The sequence below is a fragment of the Candoia aspera genome, chromosome 4, assembly GCF_035149785.1.
Source record: "Candoia aspera isolate rCanAsp1 chromosome 4, rCanAsp1.hap2, whole genome shotgun sequence".
Lineage (NCBI taxonomy): Eukaryota > Metazoa > Chordata > Lepidosauria > Squamata > Boidae > Candoia > Candoia aspera.
Window position 1 is genome coordinate 76,958,780 of NC_086156.1, and position 25,898 is coordinate 76,984,677.

The window sequence follows — 25,898 nt, forward strand, 5'->3', positions numbered from 1 at the left end:
CCTTGGCCTCTTCCTGGAACCAGTCTTCACCAATACTGGAGGTGACCAAAGAGGCAGGTGGTGCAAGACTACAGCTCTGCTCAATCCAGTAACTCTCCAGACCTTTCATGTGCCCTACACCGGATAAGAAATGTCTACTAGCCCTAGAGCTTACATAAACAATACTTATTTCCAAAAAGGAAAGGAAGAGAAAATAGGCTGCTTTTCATCCCAACAAGGATTTAAGCATTTTGGAGGCTCGGATGTCAGATTCCCACCACAGCTTCCAAGCTGAAAGATTGGTTTATTTACTCTCTTTTCTTTAATCTTCGTTTTTCTCACGTAGCCTTTTTCTACCCAAGTGTGATTCACTCATTGCTTCCAGCTGCTGCCATAACAGGAGAAACATAGCTATTACAAGCAAAATATTCAACATTCAGTGCCACAGTATTCCCATATCTTTCATTTGCAAATTTGATTCCGGAAATGAAATCCAAACATATTCATACCATACTAGAGCAGCTGACAGCATCACTTTAGCGGATTGCAGCATTAGCCTCATGGCATCCCTGCATAGTCAGTGTATAGGCAGGTTATCGTGCAAATCGCCAGGCCTTGCTCACAAACTTTCAACTACACATGGATGTCGAGTTGTGCACTCAATAGCCTATTCAACAACTGCATGTTAACATTTTTTTGTGGAACTCATGGCCTCCTTGAAAGAGTGCTTATAAGAAGAGCAGAAGGAATCTACTGAACACTATGGAACAGAGCATTAAATAAATTGGATTGAGCTAGTTTTATATTAACACTTGATGGATATATCTTTAGTTTCTTCAAACGTCACTCATTTATTTACTGTTCAGTAAATTCTTTTCTGATTATATTAGCACTGTTGTATTTTTGGTTGTAATTTATCCTATCTTCTGGTTGTTTTAATTCACCAAATAAACAAACAAACATACATACATACACACACATCTCTAAGGCAAAAAGGAAGCAGATAACCTAGTAATAAAAGTTTACTCAAGAGTTGATTGCTGTTGCAGTGATTTAAGTACAGCTAAGTAGCACAAGCTGTGCTTGAGCAGAGGCCTGGTGCTTATTGGACAGAAGCTTCTACTAAGGGACTAATAGGCACTGAAACAATACCTAAATTCACCTTTGCCTTGTTGGCACTGGTGCACAGATCCTGCCATTCTTAAATTGATTAGAGGTGTTACAACTTGGAGTTCTAGGGTTATATACAGAAAACCCTCAGAACCCTTCCAAACATTGCCATAATTTTTAATCAGAAAGGAGAGGAAAAATATAAAACATACAGACAGTAAATTATTAACTGCATTTCACTGATTGAATGTTAATACTTTTAAATAAAAAGAAATCACATTTGCTTTAATAACCCTGCTTGTTTTTTAATGTGTGGTTCCTGGCACGCCACTCAAAAGCTGAATGCGCCCCTTACCCTGGAAGTAAGTTGGATACCCCTGGCTCAGAAACTGTTCCTGCTTCGGGCCAACACCCTTAACAGACCCTGTGAACTTTGACCTCCAGAGACTATTCCCCCAGTTTGACTTCTGGACTGTGTTAAATTATCCCACTTGTTTTCTGCTTGTGCCATGAATGAAAAACTGGTATCTGGGTCTTGAGCCGTTAGCTGACTATAATTAGCTCTTAAACTACTCTGAGACAGAACAGCAGAATACACGCTGTTACAGCTAGCTTTCAGCATAATGTCTAATACACCTAAATCCTGTAGAAAGAACAGAGTAGATTTATTCATAACAGGCTTGTGTGACAGAAACAGACCACTGCATGGCTTCCTCTGCTCCATATCCTAGCTGCAATATCAAAAACAAATCTATCATCTATAGTAGAAATGCTTGCTTTTAATAGAAGAAGCAAAGATCCAGGTGTATTCCTAAACAGCCACTTGGAGGAAGCTTAACAGCCCTGTAAGTGGCAACAGAAGAGCCCCTTCACTGAGGCAAAGACACAAATTGGCTTACAAAAAAAGACAGAAACCTCAGCTTGAACAAGAGGAAAGGAGAGGAAAAGGAGACATAACAGTTGCTCTATCTTCTCTGGCAAGAATGGGGGAAGCAAATAAATTCTACATTTATTTAGTGCCTTCTGCATTATTCACATGGTGAGAGAAAGTTTAAGAACTCTTTAGAAGCATCTGGAATCCTGCAATAGTATGACCTACAATGTTATCTGAGCTTCATCTATGACCTATTAGTAGATAAGAGAGACTTGGTTATACAGACAACACACCAAAGAGTATGCTGTGTCATGTCTTTATGGAATACATTGAGCCAATATTCACTGACTTCTTGGAAAATATATGTGAAGTTTTAGATTTATTAACTGGTGGCACCTCCACTAATAGCAATCACTTTAAGCAAGCATTTCCTGTACCTTTTGATCATATCAGGTTGGAAGTATTTTGGCCCATTCCTCTTTACAGAACTGCTTCAACTCCTTGGTATGTTTGGCTGGCTTGCATGACATGGTCTTTGCAGATCATGCCAAACATTTCAAATCAGTAAAATTCAGGGCTTTGATCTGGCCATTCCAAAATGTGAAATTGCTTCTGCTTCAGCCATTCGGTTATAGATTTCCTTGTGTGTAGGATCACTGCTGGGCTGCATGACCTACATTCATTTAAGCTTCAGCTCACAGATGGATTGGATACTCTGGTAGAATTTGCTGATACAATCTAGAATCCATTGTTCCCTCAATAATTGAGTGTATACCCCCCTCTGAGACTGCAAACCAGCCCCAAACCATGATATTCCTATGCTTCACAGCTGAGATGAGGTTCTTTTGTTGAAATGCAGCATTTGGGTTTCTCCCAACATAACATTGTTCATGTTATGTCCAAATGTTCAACCTAATGTCCAAAAGTTCAACTTTCACCTCATCTGACATCAATCAGGTGATCTTTAGCAAACTTGAGGCAGGCAGCAATGTGCTTTCTGGAGAACAGTGATTCCCTTTTTGGTATCCTCGTATATATACCACTCTCATTCAGTGTTTTCCTAATTGTGGATTCAAGAAGGGCCTGCAGATCCTTTGCTATTACCCTGGGGCTGTTCACAATCTCCCACAGTATTGTACACTTTGCTCTTGGGGTTTTATAGTACAGTATGACCATTCATAGGAAGAGTAACAATGATGCTGCATTTTTTTTATCTGTATGATGGTGGACTGATGAAGGCTGAAGACTCTGGCAATAGTTCTGAAGCTCTATCCAGCCTCTTGAGCACTGACAACCTTTTTCCAAAGATCCATAGAGATCTCTTCGGCATGGCTGACTTCCACAAACCTGTGTCATGAAGAGCAGACTGTGATGGTATTAATTCTGTTTTTTAATAAGAGAGGGCTCCTCAAGCTCACATTTGATTGTCATCTCACTGATTGGAAATCTAATTCAACTTACTTCCTTAAGAAAGCTGATTATTTAAGGATTTCACATACTTTGCCCAACAAAGACAGGACACAGTAAACTGTTTTAGGTGTTGTTTAACCAGAATACGTTTATCTATTAATAGGTCTTAGATGGAGCTCTGATCATATTGTAGGTCACAGTGTAATCTTCAAGGATTACAGATAGTCCTATAGTTCTTTTGCTCACCACTTCAAGGTAGGGAACTAAGCAGGAGTGGGCAAGAAGCAATCCCATTTTTGCAGCCCCAAAATATCCTGTACCACTGAATAACAGCAGCCCTTTTTTACTCTGTGATTTGTGGGGGGGAAAAACACCCTTAGGTGAAATACAACCTTAACTTTCTAATCAATGAATTAAGCCAATTAAGCCCCACTTTAAAAGGGGGGAGGGAAGTAAACAGAAAATTCTGTCCCTTTCCCCTTCAGTAATGTTGCTGTTCTACCACTATGACCCTTAGCTGCTCTCACAAATTATTTTTGAAAGTGCAGTCCCGAGTCACAAAAAGGTTACCACCTGCTCCCTGGATCAACTTACTCAAGCAAAATGATGTAGTCATGTTGCAATTTCCATAGCCAACTCCACTTCATAGATTACCATTGCCTGGAGCAAAGAACCTCACCAAATTATGGTATTACACCACACTTTTCAGTTTATCAGAGGATGGGAATATAACAAACAACTCTGGCTTTCAATAACTAATCTAGTGCACTCACTTGATAAATTTCCGAGCAAAGGATTTCAGCTTTCCTGTAGCTGCTGCAGCTGCCAACAGTAGGTCCAAGCTCTTCCCTGAAAGCATATGGCCCAAGACCCCCAGCAGCCCTTCTGGGGATTTTGAGTGATCTGAATCCATTGTCTGGTGTAAACAGAAATAAAATAAGGATGATGGATCTGAGGAAGGCTCCTTATTAGAAGCACAAAACATAGCGATTTGACTAAAAGAAAGATCAGCTCCCAGCTCCTTAACGAGATGACCCTAGATATGTGTAACCACACAGGAAGCAAGCACTAGAAGCTGATATCCAGCCCAGAGTCTTTTTCTTCTCTAGAAAAATTTCCTCTGGTGCTGGGAAGTCTGGGGGCCAATTTTACCTTACCTTTGCCTACCCTTGTAGTGAATCAGCTTTAGTATCTGGTTTTGCCTTTACTTCCTTCATATTTAAAATCTGATAGCCACATTTAGAGGCATTTGGCTAAAAGGGCATTTAGGTCTGCAGTTTATGTGGTTTAATCTTATATTTCACTTGTATATTATATCACAAACAGTTCCTATACTTAGTTCTGAACTGAGTAAAGAGATATTAAGTGGTGAATTTATTTATTTATATTTTGAATTTAGTCACCGCCCATCTCACTCAAAGAGTGTATGCTGGCTAGACAGAATTACTAAAGTTTTCTCAACAGTGGAAACAGCATTAGGATAGAATTTGATTCTGGCTTCATTTATACCATCACATTGGGGAATTTTATTTCATTTGCCTGAACTGCTCACAATACTAAGCCATAATGTGCTTGGTGGGAGAACCAGGCCACTCTGGCTTTTCCAACAACCACCAATCCCAGCTTGGTATTAACACACCAGAATTATAAACTACAACTTCAAATTGGCTTATAAACTGCAGGTAATCTGTGCCAACTATGCTTTGGCATGTTTGTTGAATAGATAAAATGAAGTTAAATCTACTGCTTCACTTCCAGAGACGGCTCAGAAGTTTATGTGTTTAGAGCTAGCCTTACGATAAATACAGAACAAAGAAGAGCCCTTTACTATCAGTTTCGACAACAATCATAAGCTAAGCAAGCACGGATTCCTCACATTAATTGAAATACGCAAACCTTGAATGTAAATTTACATATTTTTGTAAACAACCTTTGTGGATTGTTGAGTCATAATTAATCAGTTTGTGGCAATATGTATTAAACACCAACAAAATCCTATTACACCAACAAACAGATGCTGATATCTTAAGAGAAAAACAATGTCCCGCGGTAAGTGAAGCAATTCCTTTAGTTGAGGAAACACTGGTTCAGACTTCCTTTAAGCTATTAGGCCTACTGTTAATCACAGACAAGTCACATAACAATCTGAAAATAACCCTATAATTTTTTTAAAAAAATTGTCCTAAACTTCTTGAAATACAGTCAAAGAATTGCACATCCTAGCTATGTTTACTCAGAAACACATCTGTGTTTAAAAGACTTTACCCCTTAGCAAACATGCATAGGATCAGCACCAAAACAGCACCTACTTTTAAGATATTGGTAACAGTGGGCTCCGCTCGCAAGATGAGGCCTGGGTTGGGCTGAATGTTAGCATTTTCAGTAGATTTTAAACGTGGTGCATGCTCTCGATCAGCAGTCCTGGTTGGGAAAGGAAGAAAGACATCCAAGGTTGCAGTTAAAAATATTAAGACCTCCTCAGTGAAAATAGATTATAATGTCAACCCTTGCTTCCCTCTGCTCATACCACACATGCATTTTTGTGGTGAACACTCATGACAGCAAATTTTTAATTTCCTTAAAACTTGACTATTGTGGTTAGGTTAGACAGTTTATCTTTCTCAAAAACTATAGTCTCAAAAACAAAACAAAAAAAGATTTCTTGTCCTCATGGGATCAATTTCTTATGACAAATGGGAAGATTTTCCACTTCAGTTTGGCTTCATTGTTTTTACTAATGAAAACACAAAATGATTCTGGAGAGCTAACAGTAGTGCTTCCCATTATATGAGAGTGCAGCGCTTTCGAGCTATAGACCACAAACAGGGTACAAACTCGTGCCTTCTAGATATTTTGGATTTCAGCTCCCTTAGTTCTAATGAACATAGTCAATGCCAAGAGATTCTGAGAGTCATAGTCCAAAACAGCTGGAGGGTAGCAGGCCAAAAAATTGTTGCTCTAGATTCTGAAAAATACAGGGTTTTGTTTTTTTTAAGGAACAGCTTGTTTTCCCTGCAATAGCTGTATGGTTTTCAAGTATTACAGAAGTGGGCTATTTTTTATTGCTTATAATTTTAATACATGTAAATGTTACTGGCTTTATAAGTATGATGCATTTGACATCTTTCAAAACTCAACTCACTTACTAATCCATAGTAATACTATTCTAAATTTAATACCTTTGTGGTTAGCCTCAATAGTGTTTCTACATATTTATAAAATGAAACACGAATCATATGACAGATTTAGGATGAGATGTTGGGCAGAAAGGTGTTTTGTTTCAACTTAAGGTGTGCAGTTTCATATAATAAACGCCTTCACAGTCTCAAAAGCATGAAGGAAAATGTTGCTGGATTAAAACAATGCAATCTGCTTTCAAGATATTTTTTCCCCCCGAAGGAGAAATATTCAAAGGGATTTCTTTGAAATACTAATATTGGTGTGATGATCGAGGACATGACAATACGCAAACATTCTTTTACACTTATGCACCTACATGAGCAAAATTTCTCACATCTTCTTAAATGGTTGAAAGTATTTCCCCTTGGGAGTTAAGAAATTCAGGGGAAATATATGATTCCTGGGAGGCTGAAGGATAACCTTGGGCTATGGTAAGGCAGACAAGAACTTACTCTCCACTTCTGCTCCAATTCATGACTGAAACCTAACAAAGGGTTAGAGCGAGGGCTGAGGAAGGGCAGCCTCTATGCTGCTAATGGCTATCACTGTTGATCTTTTTGCTCGCACTTGGCTCTTGCTCTTTTCATGCAAAGTAGACAAGCATACCGTTTTGTTATGAGATTGTCCATGTTGGCTTCAGAGAGCAGACCCTGCTTGCTGCATTCCTGGAGGAGGAAGCTTATGCAGTCACAGCTGGAACAACAGAAGAAACTCATGTACAAATCTCTGAAGGAACATGGCAACAGGCAAAGGTGAATGTTATCCGGCTGGATCTTAAGAGGACAGAGAGAAAATGCTTAATGGCAAGTAGCATAAGGAAGAGATGATGTTAGGATTTCTTGGACAAAAGACTCAGGAATTTACAGGTGTAAAAAGAATCCTTATTTAAAATGTCAACTTTGTGTGTGTGCCTTTGAGTCACCAAATTATTTCTGCGGTTTCTCATCATTTTAAATCACTTTTACTTTTGCAGGAAGTCACCTTGAAGAACAGGAACATCATTGTTTTAAAGAAACTAATGAGGAAGCTTCTTGTCTTCATGGTTATAGGAAGAAGTACAAAACCAGCAGGTAAACAATCACTTTTAAAAGTTCCAACACCTGGGAAGGATCTTGGTCATTTATGCTATTGACATCTGCATGATATACATTCTATTATGTATTCTAGAAATGTGCAAAACTCAGTGTTTCAAAACCACACTGAACCACTTCCTGGGGACTGCTGTGGGGGGTTCAGGGGGGGAGAGGGAGTTCCCAAAAGTAAATTCTTCAAACTAGAAATGATTTTGAAATATTCCAGATATTTATTTCTAGAAATTGCTTAACTGCCTCCTGAATTGGTGAGTTTTGCTCATCCTTATGAATTTTCTTAAGGAAGTAGCTCAATGTGCTCTAGACAAGGTTACAAGAAGGGCGACTTGCACCCTTCAATCAAGGTTTAAAAGCCATTTGCAAGCATTCTTGGTAAGAATTAACTATCCTCTTTCCAATAGCTTGCCTTGTGAGGAAGAAGAAAACAAAGGTGCTGGAAGAGAGTTGAGAGAATAATGTCCCCACCTACTTTCAGTTCTAGCTTCACCACTGCTTGCTTTAGGCCTCCCTATCAGTGATTTACAACAGTTTATTTCTTTGGGAATGCAGTTCTCAGCAGAAAGTACGCTGCCCACCCATGTCTAAAGAAGCAGGTTCACAGATAAGGAATCCAGTTTTATCTCTGAAGGCTTGAATAAGGCACAGATCTCTTTTTATCAGGAGAGGCTAATGCCTCTGCTGAAATTGTAATCCATCCAGGATGGTGACAGTCTGGCCACAGTTATCTATTTGCTACCAACAGCGAGGAATACTTCTTTAACTGAGGGAAGATGCCAGCAGCCTTGAAAAAGGCAGTGGTGCACCTTCTCAAGTGGCCTTCTCCCAACCCAGTCATGCCAGACAATTATCATCCTGTCTCCAACCTCCCCTTCTGCTGGGAGGTTGTTCATAAAATGATGGAGTGGCAGTTAGAGGTGAAATGAATTATTTGGATCCCTTCCAGTCAGGATTCAGACTTCGGCATGAGACAGAAACTACGTTGGTTGCTCTTGTGGATAACTTGTAGCAGGTCTTGGATAGGGGAGCACAACCCTCTTAGTTATACTAGATCTGTCAGAGGTTTCTGATACCATAAATTCTGGTATCCTTCCGGGTGAGGTGCAAAGTTTGGGAGTAGGAGGCATTGTTCTGCAGTGTTCCACTCCTTCCTGAGCAAGTGGTTCCAGTTGGTAGACTGCCCAATCTCCTCACCCCATCTACATGAAATCACTGGGGAAAGTTATCTGGTGGCATCAGGTGAGGTATCATCAATATGCTAATAATATCTTGTATATTTCCACCCTGGCCCAAGTAGGTGATGCAGCAGAAGTGCCTGGAGGCTGTTAAGGTCTGGATGGGGCTCAGGCTCAAACCTAGCAAGATGGAAGGGCTGCTGACTCAGAAGCCATCCAGTTCCATGGCAATTCCATCTCTGACTCTAGATGGTGTTGTTCTCCCCTGACAGAATAGGACTGCAATCTGAGTTTGCTCTTGGACTCACGAGTCCTCCTAAGAGTCCAGGTGAAAGCTGCAGCCAGAAGGGCCTTTATCTAGCTTCAACCTTTCTTGGAATGGGAGGCACTAGCAACAGTCACTAGATTACTGCAACTTGCTCCACATGGGGCCACCCATAAAGACCATTTAGAAGCTACAATTGGTACAATATGCAGTGGCCCACCTAGTAACTGTACAGAGCTGTTATAGTCATGTAATACCTCTGCTGTAAAATCTGCATTAATCCAGGAAAATCTCTAGTGGATCTATTGTTTTTTTAGTTCACCACAAAACCCTTTCTGGTTTGGAAATTCTTTCATTTTTCTTCCCTGTTCCCTTATGTATGTCTGAGGCAATGACCTGGAAGAATGTGCAGAAGATATACACCAGCACAGCCACTTTATTAGAACTCAAACAAGAATTTGAATTAGCTTTTATTAAGTAACTTAAAATGGGTAGAGTGACTTCTTTAATATATCTATAGACTGTGAATCTTTGCCTTTCCTGGCATTAAATATATATTCATAAACACTCTCTCTGACATATGGAGATTTTCATGAGGTTAGGAGTCCCTCAGATCTGTCCTTTCACCTACAACACCCAAATCCCTCTCTCCTTAGTTACTCCTCCCTTCAGAATATCAACTGAGGGGAGATGCCGTGTGTTAACATGTTGTGACTGACACTTCTAATAGCCAATCACATACCATTAGGCATAGCTTGATGCTATAGCACACTACTCTATGCATCACTCTGAGAGAGTCCAAATTGCAACGCATTGTAAAGTTGCAGTGGTATTTGCCTGTTCAGGTAAACGCAGCCACTTCACAATGTATCACTCTAAAGACTGTCTGAAAGTGACATTTCTAGACAGCAGCTGGCCAGAGAGTGAGTGTGCAGGCACTTCTGCTGCTGGGGAAGAAGTGTATAGCAGGGAACATCTGGGTGCGTAGCAGATCCTCCTCTGATCTCAGGCATTTGCCATCATTAACTGAATCCCACCGGTCGTTAGCCAAGGACCCTCCCCAATCCAAGCCATTACAGACTTGGTCCCTCCCAACCCCAAGCCTCAGTTCTTCCAAGGTAACAGACTGCCTCCCCTTCAACTCCCCTCAACTGCCTATTTTCCCCCACCCCATCTCTGCCCTTTTGGCTGCCCTGTACCCTGCCTTGTGGGGGGCAAACAGCCCCAGAACTGTGCGGCTGTGGGGCTGCTTGCCACGCAGCAGCTCAGGGGCTTCTTGGTGCTCAAGCCGCAGTGCAAAGCTGCAGCCACCCCAGGAAGCCCCAGCTGCCCCACTCAGTCCCAGCCATGGCCACCTCGCCACCCTGCACACCGAGAGCCCTGCTGCCTTGCGCTCCACCACCCCAGGCGGCCTTCGCCATCTTCTTGCTCCTGCTGCTGATGAGGCATGCCCAGCCTGGCCTTTTGCGTGGCAGCTGCTGGTCACGAGGCCATCTCCCCCAGGTCTCGCAAGGAAACCACCATGCGTGATCTGGGGAAGAAAGCCTTGTGCAGTCAGCAGCTGCCTCACAAAGGGGGAGGCTGGGCATGCTTGGTCAGCTGCAAGAATAAGACGACGGCGAAGGTCAGCTAGGGTGGCAGGGGCCACAGAGTTCAGGGGGCCAAAAGGGCATAGATTGGGGGGGAGATAGGTGGGGGGGGAGTTGAAGAGCCCCTGCAGTTTTAAGTGTGGGTGTGCTGCCAAGTGCCCAAATTTTGAACACGTGAATGCGGGGGTGCTGCAACGGCCATAACTTCGGGGACTGGTCGTAAGTCCCTTCGTTTAGCGCCACCGTAACTTCAAACAGTTGTGAGGACTACTTATATATTAGCCTCTTTCCAGCCCTCTGGCATCTTTCCCCTCTGTAAAACAGAATTCATTGTATTTTGGAAAGGTTGTAAAAATTCATCCTCAAAGCATCCTCAAAGCATTTAGATGAGTAGCTCATCTGGTCCAGGCATCTTTCCTGTTTTAGTCTTTTTTATAGCTTCACAAGCTTATTCCCTTATTGTTATAGATCCATTCATAATCTGCTCCTCTCACATGAACCTGCCCTCACAAAGGCTCTTCACAGGGTGCCCCAACTACCTGAAAAGAAGTGGCAAATGACTACAGGGCCTTCTCTGTGGTAATGCCTTCTTTAAGAGCCAAGGAGAGAAATTTGCCACTAATGTGTTTTAGTGACAAGACCTACCTTATTTTCTATAGCCTCTCAACTATGATAATATTGGTTTCATGCAGTAAATATTGCTGTGCTGTTCTGTTTGTTGCTTTACATCTTTGTCTGTATTTTGATCTACTCCTGGAACGAAGGACCAGATATAAAATTGGCTCTTTCTAGCCCTGGCTGACTAATGCTAAGTGTGGGAGCAGACTAGCTAGGAAAAATTTTAAGAGCAACGTTATCAAGGAAAAGTACACGAAAGCACACAATCCTGATCAGGCTTAAACAAGTTATGTGAACTCCGAAAACCACACTCTTCCACATATTCCATTCTGATCCTCTTAGGAGTGACCAAAAGTGTCATGTTGCACCAGGCGGTCACATGTAATCAGCAAATATAGAAAACCCTGTACATTCATTGTTGACTAACAATAAACCCATAGAGGACTTCACAGATAACACCCAGCATGGTAGATGGAGTCTAAAACAGTTTACCTTTGCTTTATCATGTTCAATTGCTTTCTGTTCTCCCAGGTGGCTTACACAGAGCTAATGTCAAGCTAACTTCACAAAGCCTCCTGTGCATAGTTAGGCTGAGATATGATGATACAACCAAGCCAACTCAGTCAGCTTCCTGGCCAAGAAGGACACACAACTCTTGTCAGCTCAGTCTTCCAAACACTATGCTTATGTCCAACTTTCATCAACCTAATGCCTTCCAAATGCATATACTGCAAAATCTGTCACTGCATACCAAATTACCAGTTTGTGACTGTTACATTATATAAACAAGGCACATTTGTATTGTGTACTTGCTTTAGATACAGTACAGGTAGCCCTCATGTACCGACTGCCTTGTTTAGTGACCATTCAAAGTTATGATGGTGTAAAAAAAAAGACAGCTTTGCAACCAATCCTCGCATTTATGATCATCACAGTGTCCCACGGTCACATGATCACCATTCAGGCACTTCGCAACTAGCACGCATTTACAACCATCGCAGCGTCCCACAGTCACATGATCGCCATTTGCGTGCTTCTCAACCAGCTTGCAACAAGCAGAGTTAACAGAGAATGTGGAAGTAAAATTGTAAGTCGCAGTCACACAATATTTTGGTTAGCGACTGCAGTGACTTGCTTAATGACCGAATGGGAAGTGACATCTTAAGTCTGTGGCAATCGTGTGATTTTCCACTTAGCAACCACGGTGCTTAGCAATGGAGTTGCCAGTCCCAAGTGTGGTCACTAAGCGAGGACTACCTGTATTCTGCTTTAGCCAATGAGTCAGAAAGCAGTTCCTTAACAAATTGAAATCCTGTTTGGACATCTTTGAGTTCCTGCCCAGCCACTGACCTTGTTCACACGTTTATAATAAACAATGGTTCATGATTTTTCAAAATGCAAAGTATTATCCAAATGTTTTAATGAAGTAAAACAAATGGTTCCCTAAACCATTGCAACTTATTGCAGCTACCTAATTTCATTTAAATGTAAGGAAAAACTTTATGATAAAAGATATACAACAGTAGAACCTATGGATGCTGTGGGTTTTCTGTTTCTTGATGTTTTTAAATAGAGGTTGGATGATGGCTTGTCATGGATGCTTTAATCAGTTTTACTGAATATTGCAGAGGGTTGAGCTAGATGATCCTTATGATCCAACTTTACAATCCTATGATTCTCTGATTAATCATAGTTCGCTACATAAGGCAAATTAGTTGGACTCACAAAGCATTCTCAGGCCTAAACTACTGTTTACAAACCAAAATGCTTGGTTTCACACAAGAAACCAAGAGAAAACCAATCAAGCCATACAACAGCTACTATCAACATTAATTCTGGCACCTGCTTAAAATAAAATTTTAAAAAGTGACAGTCACTAGTTTTAGGATGTTGCATAGAACACAATAACAGAGAATCCTATAGTCCAGAAGTTGCCCATTTCACTTCAGAACATCTTGGAAGCCATCTTATCCAATACAGTAAACAAGTAACTTTATTACGGTCCCAAACCACAAATTTCAATGCATATATGATGAGCATGTAGGGACGTGGTGGCGCTGCGGGTTAAACCGCTGAGCTGCCAATCGGAAGGTCGGCGGTTCGAAACCGTGCGGCGGGGTGAGCTCCCGTTGCTAGTCCCAGCTCCTGCTCACCTAGCAGTTCGAAAACATGCAAATGTGAGTAGATCAATAGGTACCGCTTCGGCGGGAAGGTAACGGCGTTCCGTGTCGTCATGCCGGCCACATGACCCGGAAAGTGTCTACGGACGCCGTCTCTAAGGCTTAGAAACGGAGATGAGCACCACCCCCTAGAGTCGGACACGACTGGACTTTACGTCAAGGGAAACCTTTACCTTTACTATGATGAGCATAGGATATATAACCTACCTCCAAATTATAAGCAAATCTGCAATATACTTTTGGTGGGATTCTGTGTAAGCGCACTTACAGATGCTACACAGAATCCAGCTATCTCAGGAACAATAAAAGACTGCTTATCTGACAAAAGGCAAGAAACAAAAAAAACGTATCATCAAATATTTAGAACAGATTGGGCAGTGCTGAGTAAAGGATCAAGGATAAGGGGAAAAAAACTTCCTGGGCCTATGCTTATACCTTCAGGACTGAACAAAGCGTTCAGAGCTTGGTACAAGAAAATTAGATCCAATTGATTTGAAATGCTATTTTATGCAGGAGCAATACTAACTGTTCGACACATTGGGGAGTTTGGGTCCTAATCTATTTTACAGAACAAACAGTTCTAGCTGTGATGTCAACAACAAACCTGCGCACAAACGACTGTTGACAGATCTGTTCCATTTTGTCTGGCCCTTCACCAGTTTCAAAAATCTGTGATACCTCTCCTACCAAGCAGTAGTGGGAAGCATTAGTGATTTGCCTTGAAAGATCCTCCTTTGAAAACAAATACTGCCACCTTGTATTTTAAAATTGTCAATGTGAACTACTTGTCATGAAGGATTTGCTCTGAGATCCCAACATTCATAGTTCCATTCAGCTACAAAAGTCAGCAGGTGGCTGTCGGCAAGTAAGCTTAAGAAAACATGACGCTATATGAGTCACTTCTTCAAAAATCAGTTAGAGGCCCTAAAGACACATAAATCTAGACTGTATCAAAGCCTTCTCTGGGTGGCTCCAGTGTTCTGGAATGCTCTAATTAGGAGTCCCTCTTTTGATTGATTGATTGATTGTCTTAAATACTTGGACAAACTGGCATTTTAGAATATAGAACATAGAAAGTTACTGTCTTATACAAACTCAGACCAACGATTAATCTAGCACAGACTTTTTTACATTGACTGGCAGCAGCTCTAAAATTCCAGACAGAGGACATCTCTAGCCCTACCCAATGTGAGGGAATGAATCTAGGATCTTTTACACACAAAGCAGATGCTTCTAACACTGAACAACATCCCTTTTCAAAGAAATCAGTCGTACAATTCATGTATTCAGAATGTACATTTGTTAAATGCTTGCATGGTTTTATCTGACCAATAGCTGAACAGAAAAGTAATTACAGTATCAAAAACAAAAAAAAATAGAATCTAGTAACAATTAATTTCTCATTAGGCATTTTGCTATTAGCTTTTTTAAAATAAGGGGCATAAAGTTTAACGTAAAATGTTAATTTAATGTAGAAAAACAAACTTTTGTTCAAAGTCCCCACCTCTTGCTAACTACGTGTCAGTTAAAGGGTAAAAGAGCATGTATTCTTAATCTGTGATCTCTTTCAACGGAGTGCTCAGCAGCTACTCCTACATTTCTTTTAGAGAACTTCCAGTTGTGTTCTCTGTTTCTCTCTCAATTTGCATATAATGCAGAAACCAGCCCAGCAGAAGGCCTAACAGACATCATGTCTTCCTTAAGCTGGCTAGACTCCAGAATTTGAGGAATGGACCAATTCAACTCAGTTACAGTAGGATACTTCTCTTCCTCTATAAATATAAACAGCATACACGTTGGTGAAGGTAAGCAAACATACATCAGTGGTTGATCAACCTCAGAGTTTGATCTGAAACTTTCCCTGATTTTCAATTATTCAGCCCCTGTCATGTAACAACAATACCATCTATAGCACCCAGACTAATTCTTTGGATTGACTCCATATGTCAATCACATTGGCTGTTTTCCCCACTATTAGCCCTCCTCTGGTCTACTATGCCTCATAGCGTTCCCATCTTAATCTTGCATTTTCGCCTATCTGGCTGCCTCTCTTCTCACTAATGGGGATTTGCTTGCTCTTAAAAACTGAAGCCAGTTGAGCCTGTGGCCAAATGTAACTTTTATTTTGCAAGTCAGACTTGCCATGTTCCTGGCAGCACTGGAGATTCGTGAGGCATGTAGACAAAAGCTCTCATTCTAAGTAGAAAGTTCTACCTCTTCAATCTGTGATGCTACAATGAAAGGGAACGTACTTGCACCGTTGATCAGCTTTATCCAGGAGCGGTGTCAGCTTCAGTAGGAATTCAAAGGCACAATTCACATCTTCTGTGAAATCCTGCAATAGCACAACAGTACAGTATCTTCTCCCTTAGATCTTTAAGAATCTAGGAATTGAGCACTGGTAACTCTACATCCAATTCTTTATAAATTTAAGCTGAGACAGTGCATCTCAGTAAGATATACTGCTGAATAATTCACAGTAATTGGAATAAACCCTTTTTACATTTAATGGGGCTAAAAGAGAGGCAGTTTGGTCTAGTGGTTAAGGCAACAGGCTAGAAACCAGGAGACCGAGAGTTCTAGTCCCGCCTTAGGCATGAAGGCCGGCTGGGTGACCTTGGGCCAATCACTCTCTCTCAGCCCAACTCAGCTCACAGGGTTGTTCTTGTGGGGAAAATAGGAGGAGGAAGGAGTATTAGCAATGTAGGCCACCTTGAGTTATTTATAAAAATAATAAAGGCGGGATATAAAATAAATAATAAATAAATAAATATTCCCCATTTGATAACCTGGTAATTTTTTCTGTTTCTTTCTGTGGTGTGCACAGAGAAACTCTGCAAGTGGTAAAGCACTGCTTCTTTTCCCCTACCTTTGTATGTGGTATATTGTTATCTACATTTTATGTGATTACCTTGGATAAAAAGATGATTGGTGCTTTGGACAAAGGCTCTTTAGTCATTTCCAGTTTCCAGTGGAATTTAAATATGGAGGTGGATGGGTTTGTGTGGGTGTATGCGTCTATGTGTGTTTTGAAGGAGGAGAAGCAGAAGTAGCAGCAGCAGATTATGATGATGTCTAATTTTAAAAGGGAGAATCTTAAGAACAGGTTAAAACTTAAATAAAAGCTGTTGGTGAGCATGGTCTATCCCCATTTAATTTTCTTAAAAGATCACTATATGGCCTCCTAAAATAAATTGGGGAGATCTAGATTCAAATCCCAAGTCAGCCATAAATTCACTGTTAGTTTCCTCTTTGCTCTAAGAACTCATAATCAAACCAATAATCAAAACTACGTTACTCCTCAATATGGGGACCTCATTCTTAGCAGTCACTGACATGGACACTCTTGAAGTTTACATGATATTAAAATCACCACTAGCTTAGCAATGTTCATTATAAATTGGGAGGTCGTGATGGATTTGTTTCTGTTTTGTTTCCCATATTAAAAAATCAAATATGGGAAACAAAACAAAACAGAAACAGCCTTAAAAATATGTATGCGTATGTGCATGTATATAGTTACGTATATGTAACTGGTATATTTTTACCTTTTCTCCTTGAGGATACTTTTTCAGTTTTACCAAGACTTGTGGAATCTAAAAAAAAGGAACAAAATTAGCCTCTTAGCAATCGTTGTTCCTAGTCTTTTTCCCCACATCCTTTTCTCCTGTCCTTGTATTGTCTTTGTAACAATACAAAGATTTTATGTCCTCAGATCCCATCTGACGTTGTTTTTCCCATACAAACCTATTTCCATTTCCCCCATAAACTGGATCATTTTCAAGATTCTGTTAGCCCTTCTTTCATTCTTCTTCTTCATTAAATGTATACGCTGCCTGACTCCCAGCAACTCTAGGCCGTTTACAAATTGTAAAAACATTCAAAACAAGAAAACAACAACAACAAATAAAGAGTAAAGATGGCAAAATGACAAAACCAGATAGGAATGAAGAAAACAATGCACACAATCTAAAGGGGGCTTCGGTCACCTCACCAAAGGCCTGGGCAAAATTACAATATTTGTAAACATTTTGTGATATGAAACTAGCTCAACTAATACCTCAGGAGAGGGTCAACAAGAGCATGGCTGTTACATCCATTTCTCTATTATATGCTATGCACTTGTAAATGTCTATATTCTTGGGACAAATCTGAAGATCTTCTGATATGATGAAGGTAGAAAAGCCAGATTTAAAAACTCTGCTTAGCTATGACATTGGCTGAATGGCATTAAACTTTTATTTTGTTTTTGAAGACACAACAACACAACCATTGTGGAAAAGGTACAAAAATATAAAGGAAAGTTCTGATGTCTTTAATCTGATTTTCATGCAGTGTTAAGTTTCAGAAGTTTACTTTCTATCTTTACTTTATTCCAGAATATTCCAATTTGTTCACAGGCTGTTTGTCTCTTTCATGCTTCTTAATGTATTCATCTCTGCATGGACAATTGGTTACGTGATGTCCCTGAGCTGTAGTAGTGATTTATTGAACAAGCAGGGAATGTTAAGTTGCAATTTGTTGAGTGTCTTTTGGGGAAGCTAGTAGCGTCATGGTGTGTTTACCAAGAAAGCCAGGGAGAAGACAGACACAGCCATCTGGCTTATGTTTATATTACAAAAAATATTATGCAGCTAAATGCAGACTCCTCCACGCTCTAACAAAAGACAACAGCCCAGGAGGAAGAACAAAGAACAACTTGGGCTTCAGGTCACTAGTATGGCAATGAATGTCATCAGATACACAGAGAAAGAATAGATCTGAAAACTTGTATTTATGTGGAATTGAAGCCACTCACAAAGTCAAGGATTAACATGGCCGCAGTATTTATGCCACAGTGTGTGAAGAAAGTCTTTTTACACAGATCAGGTAGGTCTGTAGATATCCTTCTATTTTAAAAGGAAACTTCTAATCTTTAGTGTACTGCCTCCAGGAACAGTTGTACCTGATCAAGGTCCTCAGCACAGTCTGACCTGGAGTCGCCAAGGGCAGTTGCAAAAACGAGATACTGAAGTGCAGCAAGCAGAAGATTCTGCTCAGCAGAACTAGGCAAAGGCAGAAAGCCAGGGTCTTAGTGGGCCATATCAAAGATTGCTAGATCAGAGACTTCCTACTAGCTGCTTACTGCAAGGTCTGATAATGCATCCCTTCCATGTCTGAAAACACACAGAGGCAGATTGCTTGACTAAGCCCCACTTAGGCAAATTAGTTCTAGCTTATAGGCAGTCTCTAATAAAACTTCTGAACTCAGTGTCTGTGTGTGTGTGTGTGTGTGTGTTCATTCATTCAATCAATCAAGAGCAAATTTTGGGGGGGAATTCATGCCATCAATGAATAGGGCCACAGCCAAAATGAGTAAGGTCACTCCATGTTTCTCTCTCTCTCTCTCTCTCCCCCCCTCCCTCCCTCCCTTCCTCTCTCTTTATCTCATCCCTTTTTTTCTCTCAACTTTCTGGTCCCACATGCTACTCCTCACAGGGGAAAAAAAAGATTTCTCTTGCCAGAAGTTTGAGCAGACTACTTGTACTGGATTTTTAAATTCTCACTGAGGGCCACATGAAATCAAAATAAGGACCCTCTTGGTTTAGAAGCTAGCATTGAATGGTCAGGTTCTTGAGACATTCTCCATCTTCATTCCCATTCTTCTTAAAGTAACTTTTTGCAATTGCAGAAAAAGCAAAAACAACCTTACAAAAGCAGCCATAGTTCATACAGAAAGCTAAAGAGCCACCTGACTCTGCCAAAATTTTTCACTTTTTTCCCTTGCTATAATGAAGAAGAAAAACCCCACAGAAGTAAAAGGTAAAGGTAAAGGTTCCCTTGACGTAAAGTCCAGTCGAGTCCGACTCTAGGGGGCGGTGCTCATCTCCGTTTCTAAGCCTTGGAGCCGGCGTTGTCATAGACACTTCCGGGTCATGTGGCCAGCATGACGACTCGGAACGCCGTTACCTTCCCGCCGAAGCGGTACCTATTGATCTACTCACATTTGCATGTTTTCGAACTGCTAGGTGAGCAGGAGCTGGGACGAACAACGGGAGCTCACCCCGCCGCGCGGTTTCGAACCGCCGACCTTCCGATCGGCATGAATGGGTTGAAATCCAAGAAAGATAAACTAGATATTTAATCAGGTTTGTGCAATGTCAGAGAATGTGAGAAAGCTGGCAGAAGATGGAAAGAAAGCAAACAGCTACGGAACCATACTTGCAAAGGAGTAACAGAGATTTTGAAAAGAGTTCGTATTAAATTCCTTTCTCTCACTTAAGTCATACTATTGGAACAAACAGAGACAAGTAGCTAAAACAATTATCTCTGTTAGGTGAGAAAGAAACCGCTTTATACCAAGTCAGACTATTGGTCCATCTAGTTCGGTTTTGTCCGCAATAAGTTCAAGGTTTCAGACGTAAGTCTTTCGCAGTTCTCTGTGTGGAAAGGTCAGGAATTGAACCAGGGACTCCTTGCACGCAAAGAGTCTCCTGTTCAGATACTGTCTTCTCTCACCTCTTTTGGAAGCCAAATGTTTACCATGAACACACCCAGCCTCCCAGTCAGAATCCTACTGAAGGGCTAAGCCCAGCTGTCTCTCCCTGACAATCAGGCCTAGGAGTGCCTTACCTTGAGGAAAGTGAAGGCTGTCCATTTCAACTCATCTGTCCCTTCAGGAGACTCAATCAACCCCACAAAACAGGCTTTCCAGATTTCCAGAATGAAGAGTGGGGATGGGATATGCTAGCCGAGAACAGAGAAAATAACAACAAAAAATATACAAATGTATAGCGTATTCATAGCTTTTCTAGAAATTCCATTTCACCCAACCTCACACAGTTAGTACAGATTCCTGCTCTCTCAAAATGCTTCCTGCTGCCCAGAATCCAAAAATGACTTGGTAGCTAATGATATGCAACAGAGTTTCTGAAAAGAGCAGTATCTTCCTTTTTTCACTAAGCTAATTAAGCATCTTTCACATCATGGCAAATGAAAAGGGAGAAGTTTCCCTCAGGTCTCCAACCTTTGGGGATTGATGGGCATATTTGAAACTTTAGGAGAATGTCATCAATGCTATGCTTGCCAAAAAGGTAGGGGGAAAACTTTACCACTTAGAAAATAGTGGTGATATGGCCAGTTCCAACTCCCACTCCCAAAAAACGGAAGAGCGGGGAACCCCAAGAGTACATAGTAGCCCAAAGGCTTTATACAAAGGACCTTAAGTTGCTGGATGGAAGGTAGCCTCAGAAAATGAGGACCAAGGTAGAGAATCTAATGTCTCCCCATTTCTGGAAAGGAGACTGTGTGTCTGAAATATCAGTTATGGAGCATGTAAAGAGATACATGATTGTGTCATGGCCTCACTCACCAGCCTACCCACTATGAAATTCCCTGAACAGTTCCTTATCGGTCACTGCAGCCCCAGTCCAAAAAGGTGGTTCAGTCTACGTAATTATTATATGGTAAACTAATCCTGGGCTGTACCAACTCAGAATGAATATGGGGGAAATGGCCTAACTCAACACTCCACCATATACATTTGTTCTGCATATAGAACACAATGGCTAGGTCAATTCAGTTTTAGTCACTGTATGTTGTTGAATAAAACAGAACAATAGGCTCACACATAATGCTAAGCCATTTGGTTGGGTTCAACACATTATACTCTATCAACCAACCAAACCATACTATGGTTATGCATGTATAAACCTAGTCTTTTTTGTGAGAGAGAAAGATTCTAGCCAATCCTGCCCAACATGCTAGACAACAGATGCTTTCCTTTATTGGAGAGAACCTTTCACTGATAGCTGAAAATGGAAGCATTCTACCATGCTTTATCTAAAGGCCAAACAGAAAGACAAGTACAGTGACCCTGAGAATCCCTCTATGATCCATCCATACCTGCATCCTTTTCACCATCATCAGTTGTTCGACTAAAGGCTGCGGCTCCCCAGTCAGATTCATGGTTCCCTCTAGCAACACCACAGCATGTATGGTGGGGAAGCCCGTTTTGTTTAGCTGTTCTGAATGAACGGAGAGCATGGTAGGGATACTGTGTAGAGAATTGTGACACAAAGAAAGAAGAGATTTGTCTAGCTTTACTTGCATATGGAGGGGAAGACCATTTATTCCTTACCCTGTAGCTGTCGTTTGCTCACCTTTTGACAAGGTTAATGCACTCTTCTACTTGACTCCGCAACTGACTGTTGTTAATATGTCCCAAACTGTCTCCCAGTTTGGCAAGGGACTGTTCAGTTGCACTCCAGGAAGCTACACAAAACACCATAAGGTCACATTTCAATCAGATATTTTGCCCAATTCAACAATTTAATTAAAACAGATAAATAACAACCCCAAATATAACTCATTTATTTTTCTTCCAGACCATTCTTTTTTATACATGCATACTCACTCTCTCACTCTGACTCTCAAACACAAGCATTTAGAAAACGACGTTTGAAATTTGGCAGACTGCAACCTGGGTAGAAAAAAAGGCCCAGTAATATACAACATGAATCTTTTATTAAATGTGTGTATTGCTCACACCCATAAATAGTGATGGACAGGATCAGAACCAAGGATGAGACTTCCAGTCTTCCTGGTTTTACTAACAGCCTCAGGTACATGTAGTTTTGCTGGATTTAAGAGATATATAAGGATCTGTATCAGTTCAGTCTACTGATCTACAGCTGTGATCCAAAGTCCTAACCTCACCTTAATCTAACTAAGCACATGAACTTAAGTGAGTTATTGCTTCCCTGAAATTTCAGGGAAGGCACTGGAATAATTGTTAAGTTTATGAATTTTCATGGATACACAAAGAAAAAAATATCAGGATCACTAAGAGAGCTGTTGCGCTGCTTCAAGCCTTATAAAGAGCCCCAACAAAATATTTCTGTCATAAATCCTACTTCAAGGCACACAAGTGAGTTCGAAGCCTAAACGTTTGTATTAAAATCTGCACTATGTAATTCTTTTTATAATAAAAAAAAAACTCCCATATGAGCACTGGCCACATACATGTCTCTTCCAGCTTGGCAATATGAATCAGGGCCCGATTTTTGGTGCTCCCCAGGATTTTCACCAGACGCTCCAAGCACATTTTGAGCTGGTTCTCTGCAGCCCCCTGCTCCAGCAGTTCTTTCAGTTTTTCTGTATAAAAGGCAGCACACCGCAGCATCCAAATGAGAACACTCATCAGGGCACGACAGAGGCCAATACATTCTTCTGCCTTACCATGGCAGCTGCAAGCAGAGTAAGGAAGGGACAAAACAAATCATCTCTAGCAACAAGACTGTCTTCCTTGGCACACAGACACTTACTGCAGAATCTCCATGATCTTCAGAAACATAAATGTAATCCTGGCTTCTTTGGAGGTGGGGGGAGAAATGCCAGATCTGACAAAAATATATCAGAGAAAGGCTTCGCTACTTGAATATGGGCTATTAGGCAGAGCAAGACAAAAGATATGAGATGATAGGAAGAAGAGCATGAAAGAAAGCTCCAGTTTCCATCGTCACTCAATTGTCATGGTGGCCACATAAATCTCAACTGTGAAGGAGAAAAGACAGGATGGTCTATTTTCAACCTCAGTGAACTCTGTTGACCTCCTTTCTACTTGTCTGCCTACTGCTGGCTTTCCAGTTTGGTAGCCACTGCCCATTCTTAAAAGACCATGCTGCTGCAAGGTCATCTGACTACTGACTCCTATCAAGTGTGTCTGATTATATGGCTTCTGTACAGTACAGAAGGTGGGCAAATGGAAAGGAAGTCATGGACATCCATGGTAAACAGCATGGAGTTATTCGGTACTTAGCTGCAGTTTAGCAGGAGGAGGTCAACTGCCTTTATGGAAGTGATGAACCCAGCAGTGAAAGCAATAGAGCAAAATGGTGCAAGAGGGAGTACAAGCAGCAAAACTGTGTTCAACATCGTGGCTTAAACCACAAAAGACTTGTGAGTACCCTACTATGAGAATAACTTGCCAATCAGAAAACACCCATTTCAAATCTTACTTCTGTGGTGAACTCGCATGGGTGCTTAGTTTCAGCCTTCCATCTGCAATGTTGGTATAGGATTACTACAACATAGGAGTAATCTGAATATCCCAAAATACAATAAAATGCAAAGCATTATTACTTTGATTCTTCTAACCAACTTCCAGCCCACTCCTTTCTTTTGGGGTTTTCACAGAATCCCCAGGAAGAAGTAAAATACTGGGGGATTTATATTATCAACCAGGGGTACCAAAGTCATGAAATCAAACATCTTGCACACCATAGCACTATAGTGCAGGCTGCCACTTTCATTACAGTTCGTGTCTTTATTCAAACAAATTAAAAAGGGAAATTATTCAACCCTATGCTTAACATAGCCGGGCCCAAAAAGCAGATGAGGATTGAGAGAAAAATCTTGTTGATGGGACAAGCACTTTTGCAACAAGCAGCAATAATCTCAGAGCTGAAGGGTTCTGATCAAATTAAAAAGCAGAACATTGAATTAAGCAGAAAGAGGATTAAGTAGTGGGCTTTGTATCTGGCTGGAACAGGTGTTTATCAGTGTTCTGGTAGCAATTTAATATTCATTGTTTCTATTTTCTTATAGGAAGAGAAAGTTTCTGTTTCCTCACATTTCAATCCACTCCAGCACCCTCACCTGTTAGCTCTAATAACACATTTAATCTGATTTTAGAAAGGTAAGATCTTTAAGGGGTTTTATTCTTTGAAATCAAAGATAAAACCAGGGAAAAAAACCTTACCTAACAATTGTGGCTCTCCCAGGAGTATTGAAAAGGAGGTAGGAAGAAATCAGGGTACATGATAATTCCTTTATTATATTCAGTTTATTTTATGTCATTTTTTTAAAAAAGCACTTTTCAAATCCTCATGATTATGAAGATAAAGTTTCCAATACTAATCACTTGACACTACATATTACGTTTAATTGCTAATTGCCTGGCTTTTTAAAATCCAGATGCTTCTCCTCACACAAACAGCACAGCAAAGTATTTTTTTCTCCTTCCTGTTCTTTTTTGCATCTATGTTTTTTTAATCTAGCTCATTAAAGCCACCAGCTTAGGCAATTGTTGAGTAAGTCTGAAACCACAGCCAGTTATCACAGGTTAGTGGCTCCCTATTGCTTAAAGACTTGGACCTGCCTAGCTAAGAAGCTTCCTCCAATTCAGGTATGCTATCACAATCTCCAGGACTGATCAAGAATGTGCTTGAGGCAAGTTATGGGTAAAGTGGGCCTCACTGTATGCTCTCAGCTAAATATACTGTATATATTTAATACAGATTACTTATGCCTTAATAGTTAATAGATATTGTTTTTAGTTGATACATGTTAGGAGTGGACCAATTTCAGAGTTACAAATTCCATTTATTTGTATTGGAATTTCTATGGTCTATCAATGAATTTTTTAAAAGTTACAAGAATATATGAGTGCATATAATTAAATTTAGTGCATTACTAATAGGCATCAAGTAACCTGAGGTATGTTGCCTTATTTCAAAACGTAAGAATCTCTTGCTCAGATTATGGCAACTAAACCAGAAATTGCACTGTCTACTTACATGCAGTTCATCTATCAGGATCAGTGTATCATTTAGTTTATCTCAGTGCACTTGTATCAATATGATCCATTCGTGTTTTAACAGTTTTCCCATTGTTTTAATCTTCTGCTCTTTTGGGGGTCTCATTTTCTTCAATTTTTTTTTAAAAAAGAACTTTGGTTCTTTTTGCTAACAATGGTTCTTCCTCTAAGAATGACTTGGCTTCAAAGATTAAAAAAGGGAATTTGCTTCTGAGACAGGGAGCTTTATCAAGAGTACACACTGAATAGAGAGGACCAAAGAGATGACACCAAAAGGAGAGGAGTGGGAACTGAGCTCACTCTAAACACTCATACATAAATACATTTTCTGACTGTAACATCACAGTTAAAAGAATGATCCTAGCAACCAGCAGGTGTTTGGTGAGCCTCCGCCTGACAAAGCCAGTTTCTTGTCTATTCAGAATTACATTCACCACATTCACACCTAAAGATATAGTTCATTCCCTACCTGAGACGGTCACAGAACATATCCATAATTTCTAGTAATGACTGGACACAGAGATCTCGGGAGAAGTCATCAAACTAAAACAGGGACCACAAAAACAAAATAACTGGTCTTAAGTAATACAAAAATTAAGGTAGAACATGGATTTAAGTCTTGTAAGTTAATGTTTCCTACCAGACAAATTTATTCTAAAGCAATTTGATCTTTCAAGAGGCCAGTGCCTTACCAAATATTATAAATAGACAATTATGCTCCCAGTATGTTTTATCAAAATGGTCTCATACTGTGTATCTTACAATTAAGTCTCCAATGGAGGTATGTTTTCTGATTTATTAAGTTATGACCAAGTATTCTATTCCTGAAATGGAAATGCAGTCCAGTCTGAA

The 25,898-nt window shown here is 40.5% G+C and overlaps 1 protein-coding gene across 7 annotated transcripts in view; it reads right to left on the bottom strand.

Annotated features, from left to right (window-relative positions):
- MED24 (mediator complex subunit 24) overlaps window positions 1–25,898 on the bottom strand; it is a 68,443-nt gene that overhangs the window by 23,033 nt on the left and 19,512 nt on the right. For all 7 annotated transcript variants that reach the window (XR_010067800.1, XR_010067801.1, XM_063300669.1 and 4 more), the window contains exons 5-14: window positions 25,516–25,589; window positions 22,472–22,695; window positions 21,610–21,721; window positions 21,353–21,503; window positions 20,081–20,194; window positions 17,017–17,064; window positions 15,721–15,803; window positions 7,160–7,246; window positions 5,683–5,794; window positions 4,147–4,289 (exon numbers count right to left, since the gene is read on the bottom strand). Coding sequence is in view for 5 of the 7 variants with exons in the window: in XM_063300669.1 (XP_063156739.1) it covers window positions 4,147–4,289; window positions 5,683–5,794; window positions 7,160–7,246; window positions 15,721–15,803; window positions 17,017–17,064; window positions 20,081–20,194; window positions 21,353–21,503; window positions 21,610–21,721; window positions 22,472–22,695; window positions 25,516–25,589 (1,148 nt within the window). In the remaining 2 variants the exon portion in view is untranslated. The remainder of the gene's footprint in view (window positions 1–4,146; window positions 4,290–5,682; window positions 5,795–7,159; window positions 7,247–15,720; window positions 15,804–17,016; window positions 17,065–20,080; window positions 20,195–21,352; window positions 21,504–21,609; window positions 21,722–22,471; window positions 22,696–25,515; window positions 25,590–25,898) is intronic.